We start from the raw sequence: 16,402 nt of genomic DNA, 5'->3' as shown, positions 1-16,402 counted from the left end.
ATAATAGGGTGGTTATGGTCAGGGATTTTAACTTTCCAAACATTGACTGGGACTGCCATAGTGTTTAGATGGAGAAGAATTTGTTAAGTGTGTACAAGAAAATTTTCTGATTCAGTATGTCGATGTATCCACGAGAGAAGGTGCAAAACGTGACCCATTCTTGGGAAATAAAGGCAGGGCAGGTGTCTGAGGTGTCAGTGGGGGAGCACTTTGGGGCCAGCGACCATAATTCTATTAGATTTAAAATAGTGATGGAACAGGATAGATCAGATCTAAAAGTTGAAGTTCTGGGATGGCAAATTTTGACTGTATTAAGCAAGAACTTTCAAAAGCTGATGGAGGCAGATGTTCACAGATAAAGGGGTGGCTGGAAAATGGGAAGCCTTCAGAAATGAGATAATGAGAATCCAGAGAAAGTATATTTCTGTTAGGGTGAAAGGAAAGGCTGGTAGGTCTTGGGAATACTGGATGACTAAAGAAATTGAGGGTTTGGTTAAGAGAAAGAAGGAAGCATATCTCAGGTATAGACAGGATAGATCGAGTGTATCCTTACAGTATAAAGGCAGTAGGAGTATACTAAAGAGGGAAACCAGGAGGGCAAAAAGGGGACATGAGATAGCTTTGGCAAATTGGATTAAGGAGAATCTAAAGGGTTTTTACAAATACATTAAGGGCAAAAGGGTAACTAGGGTGAGAGTAGGGCCCCTCAAAGATGAGCAAGGTGGCCTTTGTGTGGAACTGCAGGAGATGGGGGAGATACTGAACAAATATTTTGCATCCATGTTTACTGTGGGAAAGGAAATAGAGGTATAGAATGTGGGGAAATAGATGGTGACATCTTGAAAAATGTCCAGATTACAGAGGCGGAAGTGCTGGATGTCTTGAAACGCATAAAAGTGGATAAATCCCCAGGACCTGATCAAGTGGACCCTAGAACTCTGTGGGAAGCTAGGGAAGTGATTGATGGGCCCCTTGCTGAGATATTTGTATCATTGATAGTCACAGGTGAGGTGCCGGAAGACTGGAGGTTGGCTAATGTGGTGCCACTGTTTCAGAAAGGTGGTAAGGACAAGCCAGGGAGCTATAGGCCCAGTGATCCTGAGCATGATCTTGATCAGATGGGCCAATGGGCTGAGAAGTGGCAGATGGAGTTTAATTCCAATAAATGTGAGGTGCTGCATTTTATTTAAGCATATCTTATCAGGACTTATACACTTAATGGTAAGGTCCTAGGGAGTGTTGCTGAACAAAGAGCTCCTTGAAAGTGGAGTCGCAGGTAGATAGGATAGTGAAGAAGACGTTTGGTATGCCTTCCTTTATTGGTGAGAGCATTGCATACAGGAGTTGGGGGCGGGGGGGGGGGCATGTTGCGGCTGTACAGGACATTGGTAAGGCCACTTTTGGAATATTGCATGCAATTCTGATATCGTGAAACTTGGAAGGGTTCTGAAAAGATTTACAAGGATGTTGCTAGGGTTAGAGGGTTTGAGATATAGGGAGAGCTTGAATCGGTTGGGACTGTTTTCCCTGGAGTGTCGGAGGCTGAGGGGTGATCTTATAGAGGCTTATAAAATCATGAGGGACATGGATAGGATAAATAGATAAAGTCTCTTCCTTGGAGTGGGGGAGTCCAGAACTAGAGGGCATAGTTTTACTGTGAGAGGGGAAAAATATAAGAGAGACCTAAGGGCTAACTTTTTCAGAGGGTGGTACGTGTATGGAATGAGCTATCAGAGGAAGCGGTGGAGGCTAGTACGACTGCAACATTTGAAAGGCATCTGGATGGGTATATGAATAGGAAGGGTTTGGAGGGATATGGGCCGGGCGCTCACAGGTGGGACTATATTGGGTTGGGATATCTGGTCGGCATGGACGGGTTGGACCAAAGGGTCTGTTTCTGTGCTGTGACAAAGTCGATTGAGAGAAAGTCTGTAGATGTCATATACACGGACTTCAGTAAGGTGTTTGATAAGGTTCCCCATGGTAGGCTGATAGAGAAGGTGAAGTTGCATGGGGTCCAGGGTGTGCTCGCTAGATGGATACAGAACTGGCTGGGCAACAGGAGACAGAGTAGTAGTGGAAGGGAGTTTCTGTGACCTGTGAACTGTGCTGGGACCACCCTTGTTTGTGATATATATAAATGATCTGGAGGAAGGTATAGGTGGTCGGATTAGCAAGTTTGCAGGTGACACTAAGAGTGTCAGATAGTGATAGTGAAGGGGACTGTCAGAGAACACAGCAGAATATAGATAGATTGGAGAATTGGGTGGAGAAATGGCAGATGGAGTTCAATCTGAGCAAATGTGAGGTGATGCATTTTGGATGATCCAATTCAAGAGCAAACATAGCAGTAAATGGAAAAGTCCTGGGGAAAATTGATGTAGAGAGAGATCTGGATGTTCAGGTCCATTGTTCCCTGAAGGTAGCAACACAGGTCAGGACAGTGGTTAAGAGGCATATGGCATGCTTTCTTTCATTGGACAGGGTATTGAGTACAAGAGTTGGCAGGTCGTGTTACAGTTGTATAGGATTTTGGTTCAGCCACATTTGGAATACTACATACAGTTCTCGTCGCCACATTACCGAAAGGATGTGGATGCTTTGGAAAGGGTGCAGAGGAGGTTCACCAGGATGTTGCCAGGTATGAAGGGCACGAGCTATGAAGAGAGGTTGAGTAGATTAGGATTATTTTCATTAGAAAGACGGAGGTTGAGGGGAGACCTGATTGAGGTATAGACAGGGTGGATAGCAAGAAGCTTTTTCCCAGAGTGGTGGACTCCATCCCTCGCGGTCGTGCGTTCAAGGTCAGAGGGGGAAGGTTTCGGGAAGATATGTGTGGAAAGCTCTTTACGCAGAGGGTGGTGGGTGCTTGAAATGCATTGCCAGCGGAGGTGGTAGAGGTGAACACGATAGCGTCATTTAAGATGTACCTAGACAGATATATGAATGGGCAAGAAGCAGAAGGATACAGACCCTTTAGAAAATAGGTAGCAGGTTTAGATAGCGGATCTGGATCGATGCAGGTTTGGAGGGCCGAAGGGCCTGTTCCTGTGCTGTAAGGTTCGTTTGTTCTTCTTTTGTACATTAATTCTGGGTGACTTCATAATCTTCATGTCAATTGGGTTAGGCAAAATTGGCACAGCCAACCATAAGGAGGAGTTCACAGACTGAATTTGAGACAGTTTTGGGAATCTATGTTGTGTTTCAACCCAGGATCAGACTATTTTGGATCTATTAACGTACAACGAGGCAGTCTTAAAAAATGGTGTCAGAGTAACAGAGCAGCATCTTGTGAATCTGTGGAATTCTTTCATCTTTGAGGACTGTTGAGACTGGGTCATTAAGTATATCCAAGACTGACATAGACAGATCAATGATCAGTAAGACAATCGAGGGCTTTAGGGAAAAGGCAGGAAAGCAATGTTGGGAGAATCATTCAATCAGCTATAATCTCATTGAATAGCAGAGCAGACTCAGTGTGCTGAATGGCCTACTTCTGCTCCTACATCTCTATGATCTCTTTCTGCTTATTGTTGTTTGCAAGCCATTCTTATGCTGGGAAAGCTGCATAGGTGTTGTTTTTGTCTCTGGTACTTTGCTCAAGTAATCTGATTAATGTCTGATCCGTAACAGGAGAGTCAAGAAGCTATTAATGTTGTCATTCAGTAGCATGGAACATGAGAGTTGCTGAAAAAGAGGCACATTTGTCAGTTTTTAAAAATGTTATACTCTTCAGGATATTTTCCAGAATAGCAATATGAAAGCGAACAACATGTGTATACATATGAGAAAAATGTGTTGATTTGTCGGCAAGTGAACTCTTATTGACTGAGGCAGTCATGTAGAACGCACCAGTTAGGTGATAACTGGCCATTTACAAACTTCATTTCAATTTGTTTCTATATTGGGCAAGTTGACTCTAGCCCTCATTCCTGAAGAAGGGCTTATGCCCGAAATGTCGATTCTCCTGCTCCTTGGATGCTGCCTGACCTGCTGCGCTTTTCAGCTCTGATCTCCAGCATCTGCAGTCCTCACTTTCTCCAAGTTGACTGTAGTCAAGGTATTGCCTTCAGGGACCCACTTAAAAAATGAGGCATTCAAGACGACATGGGGTAATTCGTTGGGTAAAATAATGCATATATGGTGCAAACACAGGAGATTGACATAGAACATCCCTTCATCTGTTCAGAATAAGGAACTGACAGTAACGGACAATAACTGTTTGAAAAACTCAATGCCATGGACAGCATGAGATGTGATTTTGGTGCTTGAACAGCAGATGTTAAAAATTCCTGAGTATGCAGAGAATTATGCAAACTAACAATTTAAGATTATTTGCATTGCTCCTGTTTAAATATAACAAAATAGGTGACAGTCATTCTTTGATTCATACTTCATGGCAATGCCTCAACTAATCAGAGTCGACCTGTCTGGTTTAATTAAAACAAAACTTGGCACTTAGTTAACTGTCAGTTGTTATTCAACTGGTGCATTTTCTATGGCAATGCCCCGACCAATCCATACACATGCAATCAGTATGCTCTTCCCATTTCATATAAAAATTTTGTTCAGCTTTATATTGGTATTGTTGCAAATGTCCTGATGAGTGCAAGGTGTAAAGCTTCGAAAATATGTCTTTTCTCAGCATAATTGATATTGTGTTCTGAATTTAGCAAAAAAACACAATTTCAGGCAAAGTCTTCTGTCCAATCCTGGTGTAATTACATTAGCCCACATTTACCCTGTATTTGTATCCAGTCATGATCTGTAATGGAATAAATTGTGGTGTCAAAGATTCCTGGATTTTAGTTTCAAAATGGTATGTGTTAGGCGGTTTTGTGGCCGCTGTCTGTCTGTATTACTGACAGGCCAGTCTAGTTGCAGTTCATTTAAGGAGTTGCTGTCAGAGAAAGTAAATATTTTGTTTTGATTTAAATCAGAATTTTTAGGAATACCTTTCTATTCATTTTAAACAATTATTGATTTAGCTATACTTTCCTAAATTTCACCAAAAACACAATTTCAGAAAACCAAGCTCTTATTTGAAATTGCCAGAATATTAATTGTGTATTCTGTGTTCAATCAGTATCACTTTTAAGCAGGCACTTGTTAAGAATTTTATTGTCTTCTAGGTCATCTTTTGTTGGCCATCTTTCTGGTATTCTTGTTGGGTTACTATACACCAAAGGGCCCTTGAAGAATTTGATGGAAGTGTGTGCTGGTAGGTGCAACAATCCTCAGTCACATTACTTTTGACTCTCTAACCTTTTTTCATTTTGACATTTGAATACACTTTGCACTTTATTATGTGTCATAAAGCCCTGTATCTAATTAATTATTCAAATTATGGTAATCTTCGATTGATCTTTTAAAAATTCCTGGAGTCTGGGAAAGTCCTAGACGATTGGAAGATTGCTATTGTAACCCCCTTGTTCAAGAAAGGATCAAGGCAAAAGATGGAAAATTATAAGCCATCATTAAGGATGAGACTTCTAAATTGTTGGAAGTGCAGGGCCAGATTAGAACAAGTCAGCATGGATCTACTAAGGGGAGGTCACGCCTGACAAACCTGTTAGAATTTGTTGAAGAGGTAACAAGTAGGTTAGACCAGGGAAACCCAGTCGATGTTATCTACAGAGACTTCCAAAAGGCCTTTGATAACATAGAACATAGAACATAGAAGAATACAGCGCAGTACAGGCCCTTTGGCCCTCGATGTTGTGCCGATCCAAGCCCACCTAACCTATACTAACCCACTATCCTCCATATACCTATCCAATGCCCGCTTAAATGCCCATAAAGAGGGAGAGTCCACCACTGCTACTGGCAGGGCATTCCATGAACGATATGAATGGTAATGACATTACACAACTAGACATATACAATGAATATTTATTTAAATGCCATACCCTGCCAAATGTAACAATATCTCCAGACTGATTAAACACCACATCTCTAAATCTCAGATCCCAACCATTGTATCACTCTGGGCTCATACCTGACTTTCAAGAGCACACTCTTAAGCATTTAACACTGTTGCAAACCACACAGTCAGGTCTTACAGTGCACACACACACTATCAGCTATTCAACTATTTTGACCAGATTACATGGTACTCTTTGGGGATCTTCACTCTCTCCTTCAGGACACGATGTGCACATCCATAGGCTGCAGGAGATATCCTGAGGGTCATAGGTACAGCTGGATTTCCTTATTCCCACAGAGGAGATGGTGCTCAGCACCTTGCTGCAGTCATAGCTAATAGCCAACACTGAAATCATTGAAGGTGGCACTGTTATTAAACCTAACTCTCTTTCTCACACTCCACCCACCACAACCCACGTCCCTACCTTCCCCTTCCTGTATCACCTTCAAGGACAGTGCTGCCAGAAATGGGTTCTCCAAGTTTCCTCTTCCCGTCCTCCAGCTGCTCCCTCCACACGTCCTGTTCCTCCTCTCCCTCTTCATCCTCTTGAGGCGCTCATTGTTGAGCAGGGCTGTCTTTTAATGTTAATGCGTTTGCCTAGCATGTCCAGCCTCATTCCTGATGAAGGGCATATGCCCGAAACATCGATACTCCTGCTCCTCAGATGCTGCCTGACCGGCTGTGCTTTTCCAGCAACACACTCTTCGACTCTGATCTCCAGCATCTGCCGTGCTCACTTTCTCCTTGCGTGCAGCAGACTGAGATAAATTCTGACTCCTGCTCTGCCAAGAATACAACGGGGCTCCCCAAGAGGTCTTGACATGTTGTATCAATGCAGCAATGATCTTCCCTAACACACTTGGCATCAAAGCATGACTTTCATTATGTACACACTATGAATTTGTGCATGGTTTGTGTACAAGAGCCATTAAGCTTGTTGTCCAGCAGTCACCCTAAGGCTTGTGAGTGGTTCAAATGTCCCTGGAACATCAGACAGCTGCAGAATGAAAGCAACATAACAGATGCCAAGATAGAATTAGAATGAGGCTTTACCGTCATGTGTACTTACACGGAGGGATACAGGAGTACACTGAAACATTTACAATGTCGCCAGTCCTGGCACCATCTTAGATATAGGCACCTAGCTGCAAAATCTTAGGTAAAATGTAGAAAAACAAAGAAATAAGTTAAAATAAATTAAAAGTTTGACTTTACAGTCCTTCTCAGTCTAAAGTAGTAATAAAATTTAAAGTTTGAAAACAAGGGTACCACATTTGCTATCCTCCAGTCTTCTGGGACTACTCCTGTAGACAAAGAGGACATAAAAATTAAGGCCAATGGCTCTGCAATCTCCTCCCTTGCTTCCCAGAGAATCCTAGGATAAATGCCATCAGGCCCAGGGGACTTATCTATTTTCACCTTTTCCAGGATTTCCAATACCTCTTCTCTACATACCTCAAAGCCATCCATTCTACTTATTTGTGCCTCAGTATTCTCATCGACAACAATGCCCTGTTCCTGAGTGAATACTGAAGAAAAGTATTCATTCAGTGTCTCCCCAATCTCTTCCGCCTCCACACGCAACTTCCCCCTACTATCCTTGACTGGACCTATTCCTACCCTAGTCATTCTTTTATTCCTAACATACCTATAGAAAGCCTTAGGGTTTTCCCTAATCCTATCTACTAAGGACCTTTCGTGTCCCCTCCTTGCTGCTTTTAGCTCTCTCTTCAGGTCCTTCCTGGCTACCCTATAACTCTCAATCGCGCCAATTGAACCTTCACGTCTCATCTTGAGATAGGCTGCCCTCTTCCATTTAACAAGGGATTCCAATTCCTTATTAAACCACGGTTCCCTCGCACGACCCTTTCCTCCCTGCCTGACAGGTACATAATTATCAAGGACACTCAATAGTTGCTCCTTGAACAAGCTCCACATATCATTTACACTCTTGCCTTGGAGTCTACTTTTCCAAGCCACACATCCTAAGTCATGCCTCACCACATCATAATTTCCCTGACCCCAGCTATAACTCTTGCCCTGTAGTACACACTTATCCCTCTCCATCACGAGAGTAAAACTCACCGAATTATGGTCACTATCCCCAAAGTGCCTCACAGGAGGCTGCTGAGTAAGGTGAGGGCCCATGGTGTTTGAGGTGAACTACTAGCATGGATTGGGGATTGGCTGTCTGACAGAAGTCAGAGAGGTGGGATAAAAGGTTCTTCAGAATGGCAGCTTGTGACAAGTGGTGTCCCGCAGGGTTCAGTGTTGGGCTGCAGCTGTTCACTTTATTAATGATCTGGATGAAGGGACTGGGGGCATTCTGGCGATGTTCGCCGATGATATGAAGTTAAGCGAACAGGCAGGTAGTTCTGACAAAGTGGGGAGGCTGCAGAAAGGTTGAGACAGTTTAGGAGAGTGGATTAGGAAATGTTTTATGAAATTCAGCGTGGGCAAATGTGAGGTCTTGCACATTGGAAAAAAGAATTCAGGCATGGACTATTTTCTAAACGGTGAGAAAATACATGCAAAAGGATCTGGGAGTGCTAGTCCAGGATTCTCTAAAGGTTGACTTGTTCTCTAATGTACTCATTAGCGTTCAGAAGGTTGAGGGGAGATCTAATAGAAACTTACAAGATATTGCATGGCTTAGAAAGAGTGGATGTTGGGAAATTGTTTCTGTCAGGCGGGGATACTAGGACTCGTGGGCACAGCCTTAGAATTAGAGGGGGCCATGATTGAATGGCAGAGTGGACTTGATGGGCCATATACCTTAGTTCCACTCCTCTGTGTCGAATGGTCTTATAGACTGCCATAGAATGTGATGGAGACCAATACAAAAACAAGGAGGAGGAATTTACTTTTCTGTCAAATGAGTAACCATAGCTGCTTTTCTGAATTTCTTATTCAAATTATAATTTTCTTATTTAAAAACTTTTGAGTAATCAGAAAATTTATGTAAATCTCAATTTCTTTTTGTTGACATCAAATGGAAGTTCGAAATACTATTAACATATGCACGACCTATCCAACCTTGCATATTTTCCAACCCCTTTCTGGTCTCCACTGACGCCCCCCCACCCCCCCCCCCCCCCCCCCATTTCCACCCCCAACTTATATTTGATGACTTAACCCAGTGAGTGAAATATTAGAGCATTAATATTGACTAAGAGGGCTGAATTTGAATAATATTCCAATGTGACTTCTGTGCTGTCCTGGGAACATTTCCTTCGCCTTGGTCAGTGATTTAAGCAGGTTACTCACTATTGGTGCCATTTGTTCATGTCTGTCATTAGAACTGTTGTTGCCTTGTGTGAGGTGCTGCCAAACTAACTCTTGGCATGCTCTAAATTGTTTATATTTATTCTCAGAAGATGATTCCAATCTAATTCCATTTTCTTTACTCACTGCAGAAGACAAGATAGGCCAACTGTTCAGTGGTGAATCTGGAGTTCATACATTGTGTTTATTAGATTACTTAGTGTGGAAACAGGCCCTTCGGCCCAACAACTCCACAACGACCCTCCAAGAACAACCCACCCAGACCCATTCCCCCTACATTTCCCCCTTCACCTAACACTCTGGGCAATTTAGCATGGCCAATTCACCTAACCTGCACATCTTTGGACTGTGGGAGGAAACCGGAGCACCCAGAGGAAACCCACGCAGACACTGGGAGAATGTGCAAACTCCACACAGACAGTCGCCTAAGGTGGGAATTGAACCCGGGTCTCTGGCGCTGTGAGGCAATAGTGCTAACCATTGTGCCACCGTGCTGCCCACCGATTCTTCTTTATAATACAAACTAAGATAGGCATAGATCCATTCATGTGAGCTCTTTTTCTCATCTTCTCTGAAGCAATTCCAAATCTTTTCTTTATTGCTTTCAAGGTTGGATTTAGGTTTTCTTATAGGAGGTAAAGTGTCAAAAGCAAAGGTTTCTCTCCAGTACAAGGGGCGTTTGTGTTCTTCCTGCCACCGTTCTCTTCCACCTTTCAAGGTACAGCTATGCCTTTGAACATATTAGAGAAAAGCCATGATCATAATGAATGGTGGTGCTGGCTCGAAGGGCCGAATGGCCTACTCCTGCACCTATTGTCTATTGTCATAAGACTTCTTTTCTTATCTCATCCCTTACTCCTAAAATAAACTTAACCAATTTACAGCATTAATCCAACTGTCTATTCCAAGCTGAATACCACATATACACCCTAATTTCTAACACATTGTTTGCTCTTAACTTTACACAATGAAACTTAGAGAAGAGTATCATTGTCATGGTCAATCCAGCTTTCATAGCTGTTAGTTCTTAAGTAAGGTCTGAATCATTTTCTCTATTTAATGTTCCTGCATTCCGTGAAATAAAGAGCGCTTTTTGCTCTGTTCTGAATTAACATCAGTTGTAAAGACCTTTGTCTCAACTATAACAGAAGAAGATTCAACAATCTACTTCATACTTAAATCTGTCTTTGTAAAAAACATAGTGCCTCCGTTTTGAATTGTGATGTACAAACGATGATACAAAACTTCGAGCTTTAAATATCCTGTTGTCAAACATTTTCAAAATGTTATCATTGCTTTTCTTTGAAACACTCCCTTTCAAGCGCCATAAAGTTGGTCTCTATTTTTCCAAAAGACCTTTGCTGAAAAAGTCTGAAAATTTAAGGAACATTTGTCAGTGGGTATTTTAAAATAGTAATAATGAACTGATCTAGATTGATTACCAAGAAGGGAAACCAGCGCATTCAAATAGAAAATTCTACCAAAAGCTAATCCTGATTATAGAGCAGGTTTATTTCTTAATGCATCTCTGCTCTCTGTCAGCACTGGTTTTGACATCAGCTCCATGTGAGGAAAATGTCTAGAACCTTGGTTCCCTAACTTTTTTTATTTGAAATATTACTTTATAAATCTGTGTCCACAGTTCTTAATCCATTTTTTAAAGACTCATTATACACAAGTTGTGCCTGTAAAGAGTGTTTTAATACTGCTTTCAGGTAAGCAGGTAATTACTTACAGTAGCAATTTAAGACCAAACCAGAGCTAAAGACTAAATGTGACTCCATGTGGCTCAGTTGTTCGCACTGCTGCCTCACGGTGCCAGGGACCCAGGTTCGATTCCATCCTTGGACGACTGTCTGTGTGGAGTTTGCACATTCTACCCGTGTCTGTGTAGGTTTCTTCGGGTGCTCCGGTTTCCTCCCACAATTCAAAGATATGCAGATTGGGTGAATTGCCCATGCTGAATTGCCCATTGTGTTCAGTAATGTGTAAGATAGGTGCATTAGGCAGGGGTAAATGTAGCGTAATAGGATACAGGAATGGGTTTGGGTGGGATACTCTTCAGGCGGTCGGTGTGGACTTGTTGGACCCAAGGGCTTGTTTCCACACTTTAGGGATTCAATGATTCTAACATATTCCAACTGAACGACTTTTAGTGTGGCTTAAGAGTGGATGTGTTTGCCTTTTGAGGCAATCAAGTTCACAAATCCAAATCCAATATAAACCACTGTTGGCTAAATCAGTATTTTATTGGGTAAAGTAACTTCCAGGTACATGCAAAATTTTGCAGATACTGGGAATCTGAAACAAACATGCAATGCTGGAGAAACTCAGCAGATCAATAGACAGAGAGGAAGAGTGAACGTTTTGACTGGTATGACTGTCCTTCAGAACTTGACATTTAACTAGCTTTTCTGTTTCTCTCACCATAAATGCTACCCCAACGTTTTGTTTGTTTCACTAACCTCCAGGTGTTCTGTAAACTAACTTCCTCTAAACACACAGCTCTCCTTCCCTCATGAACTGACAATCTTGGGAATATTTTAGACCTGTGCAAATTCAGCCTAGTTTTTCAGTGTTATTAGTCTTGCCAGGAACTTGGATTATTGAAAAATTTGTGTAAGTCAAACTGACTATCTTTCCTCAATTCAAAGAATCAATGAACAAATGATTTTTGTTGTCACGTATATTTTACTGAGAAATACAACAAATACAGTGTAAAGCTTTCATTCATTGCCACAAAACAGCATCATTTTAATAGTTTAAAAGCAAGAGAAAAATGGGAATGGGTCTATCCATGTTTGAGGTCTGAATCAGAAATTAGCTGAAAGGGCAGTGGCAGGAAATTTGATAATCTTTCAAAGGAAAGTGGAGATGCACCTTAAAAGTTTCAGCATTACCTCCTGTAAAGATGTTCGATTTGTGTTTGTTAGCAGATGATCATTGAACAATCTACAGCCATAAATACCACTGAAGGAGACCACAACCTTCATTTGGAAAATTCTGTTCAAAGCATACATACATTTTGGGAAGAAATGGGTCTTGGTGGGATACTCTTCGCAGGGTCACTGTGGGCTGGTTGGGCCGAAGGGCCTGTTTGCACACTGTCGGGAATCTAATTCAGGCTGATCAATCAAGCACGTGGCATGTAGCTAAAGAGAAGTCTATCCATGTTTGAGGTCTGAATCAGCTCAAAACCATCGCATCTGAGGTAGTTCACCTCCGTCTGACGCACCATTACACAGGAAGAAAATGACGGAAGTACACAGAAAGCCAGGTAACATTATAATAGCATTTGTACACTGCGCAAGTCCAAATTCAGACACCTCAGTCTCATTGCACCAGCTAATTTCTTAACTGCTCTCCCCTCAAACAAACAAATAAATGCAAGACTTAGCCCAAAAATCATGGCTGGTCATGACAATTGACAACTGTGTAGTGAGGTAAAAACAATGACTGCAGATGCTGGAAACCAGATTCTGGATTAGTGGTGCTGGAAGAGCACAGCAGTTCAGGCAGCATCCAAGGAGCTTTGAAATCCAGAAGCTGTGTAGTGAGATGAGTGCAACCATTTCTTTATGTAAAGAGGCAAGTTTGCTTTTCTTGTCTTCCTCTTTTTATTTTTTTTTGATCCCCTTGTGTTTTTTTTTCTCTGTTTCTCACCTGCTAGAGAGATTATTTCAGTTGGCAATGGTTTAGAGTGCACGCACGTTTTTGTTGAACCATGTGTAGCTCTAGGGTTGCAGGTTACAGACCATTTCTAGAAAGGCTTTGAGAAGGTGCCATACAAGAGGCTGTTATGCAAGAAAAGAGCCCATGATGTTAAGAGCAAGGCACTAGCAGAGATACAAGATTGGCTGACTGGCAGAGAGTGGGGATGGCGGCATGGTGCTGAGTGGTTAGTGCCACTGCCTCTCTGTGTCAGGAACCCGGGTTCGATTCCACCCTCTGGTGACTGACTGACTGACCGTGGAGTTTGCACATTCTCCCCCTGTCTGCGAAGGTTTCTTTCAGGTTCTCCGATTTCATCCCACAGTCCAAAGATGTGCAGGTTAGAGTGGATTGGCCATGCTGAATTGCCCTTCATCAGGAATCTCCTTGGATGCTGCCTGAACTGCTGTGCTCTTCCAGCACCACTAATCCAGACCCATGCTGAATTGCCCATAGTGCCCAGGGATGTGCAGGTTAGGGTGGATTAGCCATGGGAATTGCGGGGTTACAGGGATACATTAGTGGTGTGGGTCTGGGTGTGGCTCTCTTCAGCTATTCAGTGTGGACTTGCTGGGCCAATGACCTGCTTCCACACTGTAAGGATGTTGTGATTCTATGATTTCATGATTTCATGTTTGAGAATGACTGGTCTGGACAGTTTCATACATTTTGGGAAGATATCATTGTTTCAGCACTTTCAAGTGCATTACTGAAATTGCCCTTGGTACTTCACACCTTTAATTTAGCTGGGAAGAAAGCACTTCACTCTTCTATGTTACTTGGCAGTTTTTTAGGTTTTTATCCCAAATGTCTGGTAAGATACCATTTGCCCTGAGTGGTGTAAGAGTACGAATCCCATAGGCAAAAGTGAGGAATGCAAATACTGGAGATTAGAGTCCAGAGTGCGGTGCTGGAAAAGCACAGCAGGTCAGGGAGCATCCGCGGAGCAGGAGAGTCGACGTTTCGGGAAAAAGCTCTTCATCAGGAAGGCACTAGCCCCTTCATCCTGATGAAGGACTTTTGCCAAAACGTCGTCTCTCCTGCTTCTCGGATGTTGCCTGACCTGTGCTTTTCCAGCACAGCTCTCTGAATCCCATAGGCTGTGGCTTATGAGCATGAGTGTCATCTTGACTCTTCAAACATGATTGTTGCTTTGAACAGAATTTTCCAAATGAAGGTTGTGGTCTCCTTCAGTGGTATTTATGGCTGTAGATTGTTCAATGATCATCTGCTAACAAACACAAATCGAACATCTTTACAGGAGGTAATGCTGAAACTAGCTAAATTCCACAGAGGCAGATGCCCATGTGTAAATCCCTAGATTTTGCAGTATTACAATAAGGAACTTTTTTGACAAAAGTTATCTGTTGTGAATTGAATTTTCCAAGTTTCGTGTTGAGTTCAATTACAGATTTAACATGCTATATAATTGAAGTTTGAGGGATCAAAACATGGAGACAAGAGAAATATGCCTTTGTTGTTTCATGGATTTTCACCTTTGGCAGGAGTTAATAATGTCGATATCAAGTCAGTTAGTCAAAAATAAAGCCATAAATTTAGTCCAATCATATTCACTTGAGAGCTGCCATCTTCTTGAGTATATGTCTGCACAAACAATAATGGAAAGACTAATTTAAATAACATTTTAAAGGTTTTTTAAATGAACCATCATTATTGATAGTTTCTCACAAGTACACATCGATAAAGTTTAAAAACCAAACCACTTAATTTGAATACAAGGGTCCAATCGGTGATGGTTGGGGTCATATAAAGATTTTCCTGTATCATGTGTAGCTCCAGAATTGCAGGTTCCAGACCATTTCCAGAAGGGCTTGATAAGGTGGCATGTAGGAGGCTTCTAAACAAGAAAAGCTCCCATGGTGTTAGGGGCAAAGTACTGGCATGGAGAGAGGATTGGCTGACTGGCAGAAGGCAGAGAATGGGGATAAAGGGGTCTTTTTCAGGATGACTGTGGATGACCAGTGGAGTTCCAGAATGATCAGTCTTGGGGCCATAACTGTTATACTTTAATGATCAGATGAAGGAACTGAAGGCATTCTTGCTAGGTTTGCAGATGGCACAAACTTAAGTGGAGGGACAGGTCATGTTGAGGAGATGTAGAGGCTACAGAATGACTTGGGCGGACTGGGAAATTGGGCAAAGAAGTGGCAGATGGAATACAATGTGGGAACATGTAGGTTCACTTGGTAATTTGGAAGGTAAATGCAATGTCAGCATTCATTTCAGGTGGGCTTGAATACAAGAATAGGGACGTATAGCTCAGCCTGTATAAGGCTCTAGTCAGACCGCATTTGGAATATTGTGAGCAGTTTCTAAGAAAGGTGGCATTGGGGACGGGTCCATAGGTGGTTACAGGAATGATCCCAGGAATGAAGGGCTTGTCATATGAGGAGTGGTTGGGGTCTCTGGATCTGTGCTTGTTGGAGTTTAGAAGGATAGGGGGGATCTCATTGAAACTTACAGAATACTGAGGCCTGCATAGAGTGACCGTGGAGAGGATGTTTCCAGTAGTGGGAGAGACTGACTTGAGGGTACGGCCTCAGGGTGAAAGGGTGACACTTTAGAACTGAGGTGTGGAAGCATTTCTTCAGTCAGAAGGTGGTGAATCTGTGGAACTTATTGCTGTGGAGGCCAAGTAACATTGGCACCATACAAATGCCAGACAATAACCTATCTAATGTTGTGGCTATTACGGAGACATGGGTAGAACAGGGACAGGATTGGCTGTTGCAGGTTCCAGGGTTTAAATGTTTAAGTAGGGTCAGAGGTGGGGTAAAAGAGGGGGAGGTGTAGCATTGCTTGTCAAAGATCGTATTACAGCGGTGGAAAGGACGATGGATGAAGACTCACCATCTTCATGGTAGTTTGGGCTGAGGTTAGGAATAGGAAAGGTGAGCTCACCCTGTTAGGAGTTTTTTACAGGCCTCCTAATAGTCCTAGAAACGTAGAAGAATGGATTGCGAGGATGATTCAAGAGAAGAGTGAAAGTAATAGGGTGGTTGTTATGGGGGACTTTAACTTTCCTGATATTGATTGGGAAAGCTATAGCTCTAGTTCGTTAGATGGGTCGGTGTTTGTCCAATGTGTGCAGGAGGGTTTCCTGACACAATATGTAGATAGGCCAACAAGAGGTGAGGCCAAACTGGATTTGGTTCTGGGTAATGAACCAGACCAGGTGTTAGAATTAGAGGTAGGTGAGCACATTGGGGACAGTGACCACAATTCGGTGACTTTTACTCTAGGATGGAGAGGGATAAGTGTGCACTACAGGGCAAGAGTTAGAGATGGGGGTAGGGAAATTATGATGCTGTGAGGCATGACTTAGGATGTGTGGCCTCGAAAAGTAAGCTTCAAGGCAAGGGTGTAATTGATATGTGGAGCTTGTTCAAGAAGCAACTATTGAGTGTCCTTGATAAGTATGTGCCCCTCAGGCAGGGAGGAAAGGGTCGTGTGAGAGAG

General features: G+C 42.5%; 1 protein-coding gene across 2 annotated transcripts in view; it reads left to right on the top strand.

Moving 5' to 3' along the window:
- Positions 1-16,402, top strand: part of rhbdd1 (rhomboid domain containing 1) — a 94,601-nt gene that overhangs the window by 22,873 nt on the left and 55,326 nt on the right. For both annotated transcript variants that reach the window (XM_043702861.1, XM_043702862.1), the window contains exon 4: positions 5,133-5,221. In XM_043702861.1, the coding sequence (XP_043558796.1) occupies positions 5,133-5,221 (89 nt within the window). The remainder of the gene's footprint in view (positions 1-5,132; positions 5,222-16,402) is intronic.

The sequence above is a fragment of the Chiloscyllium plagiosum genome, chromosome 13, assembly GCF_004010195.1.
Source record: "Chiloscyllium plagiosum isolate BGI_BamShark_2017 chromosome 13, ASM401019v2, whole genome shotgun sequence".
NCBI classification, from domain to species: domain Eukaryota; kingdom Metazoa; phylum Chordata; class Chondrichthyes; order Orectolobiformes; family Hemiscylliidae; genus Chiloscyllium; species Chiloscyllium plagiosum.
This window is presented reverse-complemented; position numbering and strand designations above follow the sequence as displayed.